The 11,542-nt window shown below is 38.6% G+C and overlaps 1 protein-coding gene across 1 annotated transcript in view; it reads left to right on the forward strand.

The window, feature by feature from the left end:
* Positions 1–11,187, forward strand: part of LOC132656395 (serine/arginine repetitive matrix protein 1-like) — a 69,737-nt gene extending 58,550 nt beyond the window's left edge. Inside the window, exon 3 of the mRNA XM_060390660.1 lies at positions 10,495–11,187. Within this exon, the coding sequence (XP_060246643.1) occupies positions 10,495–10,665 (171 nt within the window). The 3' untranslated portion in view covers positions 10,666–11,187. The remainder of the gene's footprint in view (positions 1–10,494) is intronic.
* The last annotated feature ends 355 nt before the right edge of the window (positions 11,188–11,542 follow it).

The raw sequence follows: 11,542 nt of genomic DNA on the forward strand, positions 1-11,542 counted from the left end.
ATTTCTTAATGCCATCTGGTTCACCTAAATTAATCTGATCCACTTTGTCCAAATTTAGATTCTTAGGATTATGACAAATAGAACATTTTGAGGGTCTTCTTTCTATCTAATGTCTTCAATGCTATGTGTGCTGTGAGTAAGCAAATCCTTTGACTTTATATTTTATCTCTCCCCATAACATTTTTACAAATAGAACTATTTATGTAAAATCTGTTATCTCTCCCATTTGGAGATTTGCTATCTCTTTCTCTCTATTTTTTTTTTGAGGATTTTACAAATGGAACTATTTCTGTAAAATCTGTCACAAATTCTTGGGAGATTATTTTAGACTTCAATCTGGTATATAAGCTATACTAAATTCCCTAAGGGTGGCCAATTCATATTCAAACATAATAAGTACTGATCAAACATTTATGATATGTCACATACTGGACATGTATGTACTTTGTTTGATTCTTAAATCAGTGTTATTTCATTTTACATATGTGGGAGCTGAGCTCAGCCTTAGAATTTGTATAACAACAGAATGTATGCGGTATGTTATGCTGTTCTTCTTACTCATAATCAATAGACAACGTCAAACACTTCCACAGCATTTCCTAGGCATATATTAACATTGAAAATAAAATTGCCCTATGGGCTACAAGAAATAATTTTGCTCTACATGTAAATTGATTATTTATGTCTATAGTAACAGTACTGAATTAGACTGTAGGCCAGACAGTAACAAAGACATTAAAAAATGTTTGTAAAAAAAAATGTTTCTGATGAAAACAACCAAATTATATTTTAAATAGAGACCATAAGCCAATTAAAAACGTTATTACAATCTTATCATTAAAAATATAGTACATAGTGCTGGAGAGATGGCTCAGTAATTAAGAACACTATTTGTTCTTCTAGAGGTCCCGAGTTCAATTCCTAGCAACCACATGGTGGCTCACAACCATCTGTAATGTGATCTGATGCCCTGTTCTGGCATGCAGGAATGTATGCAGACAGAATGCTGTATATATAACAAACAAATAAGTCTTTTAAAAAAAATACAGTATATGGTGGCCTGGAGAGATAGCTCAATGGTCAAGAGCACTGGCTGCTCTTCCAGAGGACTGAGGTTCAATTCCCAGTACCCATATGGCAGCTCACATCTATCTGTAACTTCAGTTCCAGGAGAGCAGACACCATTACACAGACATGAATACGGGCAAAACACCAATGCACATGAAACAAATTACAACAAAACAAAACAACAAACAAACAAAAACAGTATATGAAGCTGAAGAAATGGCTTAGTGGTTAAGAACACTTGCTACTCTTGAAAATAAGATAATAAGTTCAAGGCACTAGTGAAAAGAAAGCAGTTTTAATATATAATTCATACCAGCATAGAATAATAATAGCCAACATGTTGATTTGATATAAGAGTGGGTTCTAGAACTGTGCAAACCTGAGAAATTCCTGTTCTCTTCTCTTGTAAGCTTGCAATTCCCCCAAACCCCCATCTCATTGGCCTAGGACACAAAGCTTCACCCACTGAGTGATTTGGGGCTTAAGATGGCTCCGCTTTTCTGTTCCTGGACTCAGGGACATAACAAACCACCTACATAGTGCTCAAAGTCCTGCACCAAGCAGGCACCAGCAGCTAGCGAGGTGAGAGTGGCCCAGCTGCCCTGCTTGCCTGTAATTCCAATGAACCCTACGAGCATCTCACACTGAAATGAACCATAACAGTCTGTTGCTTACACTGCTCTTGCAGAGGACCCATGTTGTATTTCCAGCATGCACATGGATGCTCACAGCCACCCACAAACTCCAGTTCCAGGGTATCTGATAACCTCATCTGGCCTTCAGAAGCACCATACACACATGTGGTATGCATACATACATGTAGATGAAATAGTCGTGCACATAAAAATGACTAAGTCTGAAAACATTTGGTACAGAGTGTTAGTATTTAGGAACCTGCTTCTGGGTTGCCTAGCAACCTATGATGTCATCATGTGTCACTGGCCAGGTGGTTCCTTAAAGGAACCAGTCTGACATGTGGTCCCTCTCTTGACCTCTGCTCTCTTGCCTCTTCTCTTGCTCTCTTGTTCCCTCTTTCTCTTTTCCTTTCTCTGTCAGGGTGACCTTCTTTTCTTTCCCCCCATCATGTCCTGTTCTCTCTTCTCCCTGTCTCTTCATCTCCATCTAATAAAACTCTTTCATATAAAATCTGTTGTGCACCTAATCATCATTATTTAATTTGTCCCCAGCACGTAGTGCATTGTAAAAAATTTTAGGTGTTTTCGCTCAGGATATATAAAGCATAGTAAGTTTTTATAAGTGATTCTTCTCTTGATAAAATTCCTTGTCTCTCAAAAAATATAAAATGACCACAATCAAGTCAATAAAGAGTAATCTAAGTATAACTTTATTGAGTTGCTCAAGAGAAAACAATACATTGATTAATTTTTTAAATTAGAGTTATTCACATCATTCATTTTCTTATAATACCATCACTGACCTTATCAGGCAGAAAATATATTGTTTTTGTATAAGAAATAAAAAAATTCTACATTTGAACAACCCAAGTCTAGGTATAGATCAGCAAGTTTCTGTTTTATATTTGGCCACGGAGAAATCATTTCAGCAGGTATACTTTAATAGAAAATTCAATAAAAATCTGACCTATGAAATTAATTTTAACTGATTACATTTCAAATTTCATGTGTTAGGTATAATGCTAAGCACATTATATGCATCCTATGTTATGATTTGGGTTCATCTACTCACCAAGTCTCCATGTCAGACATATTTAAGCCCTTTGGATTATGGACATTAGAATGAAACTGATGGGCTTGTGTAAGAAAAGATGCAAATATATACAGGAACACAAATGTTTGCATATAAACTTAGGGAATCCATGGGTCCGATCAAGTCTGCTCTTGGAATCTCACTTCAAGCATTCCTATTCTGAATAACCTAGGTTGTACTTAAAGAACACAATTACAATAACATTCTTGGTTTCAGACTCTAGCTTACTTATTTTAATCAATACTTTTCAGCATAAAACTTAAAAGATAGAATTTCAGTGACCTCATTAAGTCGATTATATTACAGAAATGTACTCTTATCCTAAGAAATAGATGAAAAAGACAGTATTTACCTAAATTAGCAAGTAAGGAATAATTTATATTAGACTAGAACTGGACATAACTATATGTTCAGCAGTAGAGAATATGATATATTAAATAGATTTGATAAAATAAGATAGTTCAAATTTATTTTTAATGAAAAAGCACATTAATCCCTAACATGACCTTATGGCATACTGATGTCAAAGAAGCAATAGCCTAAATCACATTTGTATTTTGGAATACATTTATTGCATGAAAAATGCCTACAAAGCTATCACTGATGGATTGATGGATTCCAGAAGAAAACATAAAGAGAGGAATCTCTTGGGAACCTCAGCAGTGGAGGCTATTACACAGCTGATGTCATGCAGTCTGGATCTGGAGGTACTTCTGGGTTTCAGGATGCTCCAGGGACTCAAGAGTTTATGAGCCTTCTCTCCAGTACTTGCCTTTTACTTGACTCAGTAACACCACTTCATTTGATTAAATATTCAGCAGCAGGGTTTTTCTATGTATCCTGGTCTGGCCTGGATCTCACCACATAGCCCAGGTTAGTCTGGGGCTTATGATCTTCCTGCTCCAGATTCTTGTGGGCTGTAGCATTATGTGCCGCCAAGCCCAGAGCTCTCCAGACTGTCCCACTTTCACTGCACGCTCAAGAGTGCCAGCTCTGGTTACAGTTGACATGACTGTGGCACACTGCAGTTGCTCCAATTCGTAGCCTATTGGTTGTAAACTACAGTTCTGTTTTTCTAGTTTAAATTATTAGGGTAGAGCTTGTTGCTTGGCTAATTTTATTGATTTGTGTTAGTTTCTGAACATCATGATGATGAGTTCCATTAGGCAGATATCTACCTACAGCTGAGGTGAAGGGATGGAGCAGTTTCACTTAATAGAAAGCTGCTGGGAGGCTTATTTCACTTAGAAATGGCTTGTGTAAATAAGGCAGCACGAGGTAAATCCAGTGAAGCAATATTATGTAAAAAAAAAACTGAGTAGTTATCTTTGAGTGGTAAACTTAGATGTAATGTTTAAAATTATATACTATGTATATTTTTTATTTTCTGATTTGCATATAATTACATATGATTTTAGAAATAAAATAAAAGATTGTTGGTACCTTCACCTCTGTAGCTTGTAGTTTTGACCCAATTTCATTTTTTAGAAAATTGTTTCAAGTTTTTCTTTTGAGACAGGGTCTCACTATGTTGTTCTGGCTGGCCTGGAGCTTGTTTTGTAGACCAGACTGGGATTAAAGCACCAAGCAGCTGACAGAGATTTTTTTTTTTTAATTCTACCCATAGAATACTGCTTTGAAAAAGATGATACATACATTGAGAAAATAATAAAATGAGCAATTGATCACATTTTATCAGTCATAGTTGGTACAGGATACCTTTTGTGGGTAATTTTACAACAGGGCATATTCTGGAATTGGGGAGACATAGAGATAAGTAAGAGACTCAGATTTTAAGTTCATTCAATAAATGAATATTGCTTCTCAGCAGTTTAATAAACAATGAGGATCAAAAGTGATTGGGTACAACCACTCTCTACTTGAATAGTTAGCAATATTTTTAATTATAGAAATGGGGAATAAAATTAATAATACAAGTCAGTGTAGGGGGTCAAATGAGCAAGCACAGAGTTCAGGTGACTAAGAAATCATTTCAAGCAGGGGTGAATGACAAAGCCCTGAAGAGAAGTGTGCATTTGTACTTGTCTTACCGGATAGAGAATGCTTAGGTAAATCAAAGTACAACACAGGACAGATAGCGTTTGATAGAGGACATAGCTAGCACCATGTACATTAGGAGGAAGGGAGAAGCCATGTTTGGAGATGTGACAAGATCTGTTTTTAATGTGTTCTTGTTGGAGATGATGGTAGATCATAGATTGGGGTGGTAAGCAGCAAGGTCTTACTGAGAGCTTTTTCAATATGCTCTCACAGATAGATTTGGAAGTAGACTGTTTTAGTTGCAAGTTTAACTAAGCCTTGTGTACTGACAAACAGCTGTCGTGTCTGATTTGGGGGTGCCATCTGTCATCCTACAATGCCTTTCCACTTTGTATCTCGTGAACCTCGTTGCTACATCCTCTATAGTGAATAAAAGACCAACGATAACCTTCATCCACCATTGGCTTTCTGATGGCTTGGTTTTATGATCTGGAAATTGTGTTACTCTAAACCTGGGTTTGAGCTTTTCCTCCATTTGAGGATCTGGACCCAGTTCTGCTCTGAGCAGTCTTACATACATTCTGAGATCTCTTTGCTTTCTTCAGTGTCCTGACTCACAGTTTTGATCTTGGCTTAGGGAATTATAGTAGATGCTACTTTTTGGTTCTAAAATGCTTTTTAAAAAAATTAAAGAGATCATTTTCATACAATATGTGATTATGGTCTGCCCTCTCCCTACTCCTCTCAGTTTCTACCCCTCACCTCCAAAATCTGGATCTAAACTCTTTCTGTCTCTCCTTAGATGAAAAACAAGCATGTAAGGAATAATAATCAAATAAAATACAAATCAGAATATGACAAAATAACAAAACCAGAAAAATAGCCAAAGATAAAGCACAAAAAAACATATATAGATGTACATGTGTGTGCATGTAAACACACATTCATGCACACATGAAACCCACAAAAGCAGAAACCTTAATATATACACAAAGGACTTATAAGGTAGAAACGCAACGCCCTGACTTAATATTGCGAGACAAAGAACCTGCAAAGATGCCGGTGACTTCATTTTCTTTTGCCTATCTGCTGACATGCATGCAGCCCACCCTTAAGAGGAGTTTGTTTTCCCCAGTGAGACGCCCTTAGAGAAAACTAGTTTTTCCTTTGCAAGTGGCCATCAATTAGAGATAGTTTCTGGGTTAGGGATGGGGCCCCATCTGGTACAGTTGTATGTAGGCCCTGTGCACGCAGCTACAGTCTCTGAATTTGTGTGTGCCTCTTCTGTTATGCCTAGTAGGCCCTGATTCCTTGGTTCTTCTATCCCTTCTGTTTAACTAGGCTTGCTCTTACACTCTTTCTGGATCCTGTTCCACAGAGTTTCCTGAGTCCTGAGCAGAGGGATTTTTTCCCTTTTCAGCCTGAGTATGCCAAGGTCTCTCTCCGCTGCTTATTGCCTGGCTGTGGGTCACTACATTTGTTTCCATCTGTTGCAGGAGGAAACTTCTTTGATTATGGCTGAGCAAGTCATGGATCAATAAGTATACCAGAATGTCATTTTATGCTACATTCTTTAGCAGAACAATAGTATTTTATTTTCCGCTAGGTCCATGGAATACATAGTTCCAGGTTCTTGGCTACCCAAGCAGCTCTTGGTATGCATTCTAATTCAATGAGTGGACCGTAAGTCAAATCATATGTTGGTTGTTCACTCCCATAAGCTTTGTAGCACTATTGTACCATTGCCTCTTGGTTAGAGGTTATTTTTGTAGATCAAAGGCTTGCAGCTTGGCTCACATCTACCTTTCTCCTTTTGTAGAGAGTAGAGTACCTTCCAATATCATGAGCACTAGTCAGTAGGGGTGAAGGATCTAGGTAGGTGCTTGCTCAACTTTTCTATGTTCAGTGAGCTATGTAGGTGTTGTATTCAGCAATGGGGCCATATTGTCAATTTGTAGAGTACCACCAATAGCTTTGACAATAGCCTGGGTCCCCTTGGCCAACAACTCAATTTGATGTAACCCATTCCCAGTACTAAAAGCTTCATTTGATGACAAGATATGTCTAGTTGGGGTTCTGTCTCCCTTGTTATTTGGCAATTTCATCTAGAGCCTCTTCAAATATGTCTAATTTATAGAAAGCTTCTACTGTATTGGATATCCATACTACCCCTCAAGTGACCCTTGGTTCTAGTTGTCCCTCCTTGCACTTCCTTTCTTGCATTCTCTTCCCTCCCCCACTCTGTTAGATCCTCCTATTTCAGTTCCCCACCCCACCCCCATTCATCCATAGATGTCTGCTCTATTTCCTCTCCCCCGGGAGATCCAGCCCTCACCCCCTAGTCTCTTACCCTCTACCTGACCCTGACCCTCTGTGGTTATATGGATTGTAGCTTGTGTATCAAGGACTCAACAGCTAATATCCACATATAAGCAAATGCAGTCTCAAGGGCCCCCTACTTCTAGATCTCATCAGCTTCTTCTCTGAGAATTCTTTCTAGAACCCAGTGAGAACAAATGGACAGGTCAAGTCTAACATAGCTCTTACTTTAAGGAAGACCCTCTGAGTGACCTATAACCAGATCGGCTGATTTAGTTTGCCCCTCCCACCGGGGTGCTTCATATGTTATTTTCTGCTTTGCTCTGAAGAGCCTTTTAGAAAAATGTATGAGGACACATATAGTTTAGTAACTACTTATTGATTTTTAAACTTACTCTTTCAGAGATAAGATTCATATATAACTATATAATTATACATGTAAATAAAAATATCACATTTTGTACAAGTTTCAATATTCTGTACATATTTTTCTGCCCCTCCTCCTGTTTTTCTTGACAGTAATTTTGTATGTGATGTAGGAACTATAATTATCCGAAGGAATGTGAGACTAATTCTCAGTTTATACAAACTTATCAAGCTGTTTATTTTTTCTGAGTAGTGGTTTTAAAATTTCTAATGACCATGTCTTAGATGTACTTTGTAATAAGTACAGCATCTTCAAATGAGTATTGGACGTTTATAAGAGTATTTTGTTATTCTATATTATTATATGTATAACATCTATATTATATCTATGTGTATATATATAATATAGTATCTATAATATTATTCCAATAACATTTGATGCTTAGTATAATTTTCCAATTATGATTACTAAATACATGCTGTTTCTATTATGTTTACTGTATACATAGTACAGGGTACTGTGCTACATTCTGTAAGAGATGCAAAAATGAACATGGGTTAAGACAACGAGTAAAACATGGTTCTGTGGAGAGAGTGTGACAATCGTACATAGATGTGAGCACACAACATAAGAACTTCCGTAATCTTTAAGGGGCAAGGGGGCAGTTTTAGCAGCAATGGCACCCTCTCAGCTCTTGGTTAAAGCAAAGAATAATTGCATACTTCAGGCACAAATTGTGCCTAGCTTAATTGCCTTTGTCAGTTTGAAGGAGCAGAGACTCAGGTGTGTGGACAGATGCTGGTACTCCTCTGGGAACACTTATCCGTGTGTGTCGACTCGTAGGGGTGGTGATGCCCACCGATTCCAGCTGACACAAGTTTCCTTACGAACTGCGTGGCAGATCCCTTTCATGTTCTAGCCAGTTATGTATGACCTCTGCCTGAACGAACCTCAGCAGCTACCGTGACAGCCTAGTGGATGGCAAAATCCACATCTTCGTGTCAAGCTAATTTGGGAAACGTTTCGTCATTTAGCTTCCCAGTGTGAAGGACATTAATAATTCAGTGATTCGTATACATTTCCATGCATTTCTCTCACAAAGTTGTTGGCGCTGCATCCAGGAAGTGCCAGGTGGAGGGACTCCGAAGACCTGAGTTGGGGGAGGGGGTGGTTAGGGCTATACTCTTGAGGTATCTCTTCCACACCTCTCTACATAGTCTTTCTAGAATTTCTGTGGCTTCAGCAGCAGACAATGTTTGGGGGAGGAAGTCCTAGGTTTATCAGCTACTGTGCCTCTCAGTGCTACACCCCAGTGCTCACTCTGTCGGCGTTGTTGAGTAATCTTTATTTTCTCAGCTTTGTTTCTGTGCTACGGTATTAGAATATAGCTTAATATAATTTTTTTTCTGGGTTGCAACAAAATTTTTTTAAATGCAGATTCTCTGAGAGAAGACAGCAGAGATTTGGTCTCTCGGGAGTTACCCATCTGTGACAAATTATTGCTGTTGGATTAACGCTCTGACTGCTACTGCAAGCCATTTTCTTCGTCTCTTTGGACAAAATGAATTGTTTCTAAATTGAAGTTACATCATCACTGTTCTAAAAAATGTGATAGCGCGGTTTCCTCTCAGCTCAGAGAAATGACAGAAAGTTTTTTGCTTTTATGGGAAGCATTTCTCTATCAACCATATTCTAAGGCGATCCTTAAAAAGGAAGGCTTTCCTACTGTTTTCACACATTAATGCATACTGCATGTTTTTCAATATTTTAAAAGAACTATTCAAAATTATTTTGTGTGTACTGTTGAATTGCATCATTTTAAAGTAAGTAAATCAGAATTTACTTTAACATTGTGTCCTTGTTATAGAGGCTTCTGGTCTGTGTGATAGGGAAAATGATGGACAACTCTCAATAGGAAATAGCACAGTTGGTCACAGGATATTCATTAAAAGTAACTCCTGGAGCAGATAAGAAGCAGGTACCCATGTAGCGATTTAGAAAACTACTCATTGCAAATGAAACAAAATGCAGCGTGTAAACCATATTCATAGTCTGATTCTATGTTCATGTGCAGAAACAATGACAACAATGTATGTTCCTGTAAGTACAGAATGAAACGAATAGAAAGCCTTCTGTTGATGATGGCTATGTATGGAATTGACCTTAAAGAAGGATTTTTTTCTTTTTCTTTCTTTCTTTCTTTCTTTCTTTCTTTCTTTCTTTCTTTCTTTCTTTCTTTCTTTCTTCCTTCCTTCCTTCCTTCCTTCCTTCCTTTCTTTTCTTTCTTTTTCTTTCTTTCTTTCTTTTTTTTTTGGTTTTTCAACACAGGGTTTCTGTGTAGCCTTGGCTGGACTCACTTTGTAGGACAGGCTGGCCTGGAACTCACAGAGATCTGCCTGCCTCTGCCTTCCTGATTGCTGAGATTCAAGGTGTGTGCCACCACGCCTGGCCAGAGAGAATTTCTTAAAGCATTTGACACCAAAAGGGGAGGGGCGTAGTTTGAACTTTTTCTCTTTAACACCTCTCTTATAGACTTGCATACTTTTGTATTTGAAGAACAAATGTGACTTTGAAAAGTTTATTCTTGAGGGATGGGCTGAAAACATGAAGGGAGGCAATTTATAATACTTTAAGTGTTTGAGAAAGGCCTTGACAGCTAAACGCACTGGGGAGACAGAAGGATGGGAGGCTGGGAGGCAGAACTCAGGAGGCCAGCTCTGGCCCACAGCTGATGACCAGCCTGAGCTTGGCTGCTGGACTTCCAGCCCAGCACTTTTCTGCAGGCTGGTCCCTGAGCTGGGAAAGAGAGGGATCATTGTCGCGTCTTTGCACCAACCACACGCAGACTCTCGAGGATAGCGTTCGCATGTGAGCATCCGCAGTGCACCCCTGCTCAGGCCCTCTGTGCAGGAAGCAGTTTCAACTCTGATTCCCCACTTTTGTGTTCCCACATGAGGCCTGGCAAAAGCAATGTCATGTCTGCTCACAGCCCCTTGGGCTTTTCTCTGCAGCTTCCTGAGCTAAAGGCGATGGCGCCATTACATCAGCCTCCTCTCCGGGGACTGACACACAACTCGTGGCTCTTTCCACAGAAGCCAGCATGCCTTCCTTCACTTGAAGCAAAACCATCGCCTACAGCCTGCAAGGCCCTTCTGAGGATCTTTTGTTCCTGTTTTTACTAAGACTTATATAAACTTGAGTCTGAACACACATGAACTCGGCTCTACACCCAGTGTCGTCCGTCATTGCCCAAAAGCAGCCATTGAAACGTCATTGCCTCATCTTTGGACTTCTTCCAAGCCCCTGGCTTTACCCTCTAATTTGTATAACCAACTGCTCAAAGCAGGATAAGCAATGTCACACAGTAGACACTCGTTTCATGGGGGACTGTTCTTTTTATTTGTTTACTGAGAAACAGATGTTTAAACATCTGCTTAAGTACTGTGATTTTCCCCCAGCAGATTGAACCTTTCCTTCCAGCAACATAACCAGGAAAACCAATATTTACCGAAGTACAATCAAATTGTATTTGGAAAAGGGGAATTCTGTAAACTAGCTTTTCATAACGTCTCTCAGACAGAAACTGAAATGTCAACAGAAGCTTACACATATTTAATAAGAAATATCTTTGGCTATTTGAATTTTTTAAAGCTCCTTAGCATGCTATGACCTTGAATCCTTTTTCATTGTGTGCATTGTGATATAGAAAGCTAAAAATAAAGTTTTTGTGAAAATCATCTGAAAAGATAGATGTAGTTGAGAGCTGAACTGGTGTGTCAGAAGATATGATCAAAATCACACCCCTCCCTTTATTATCTACTTTAAAAAATGGACAGTTTCCCTGCTTTTTAACACATCAACATTTCTGAGGAACTGCATATGGCTGTGTGCACACAAAGGCTGAAGTCCTGTTGTTTGCTCTATAATACAATATAAAAGCATTTGGCTTATACAATTAAGATAATCTGATTACCTCCCAGAGCTGTCTTATTTTGAATTTGAGTGATTTCTGTCTAGCTTCACTTGGAAGAAAATATAATTCTGTCTTTGAGCAGAAAA

The sequence above is a fragment of the Meriones unguiculatus genome, chromosome 9, assembly GCF_030254825.1.
Source record: "Meriones unguiculatus strain TT.TT164.6M chromosome 9, Bangor_MerUng_6.1, whole genome shotgun sequence".
Taxonomy (NCBI): domain Eukaryota; kingdom Metazoa; phylum Chordata; class Mammalia; order Rodentia; family Muridae; genus Meriones; species Meriones unguiculatus.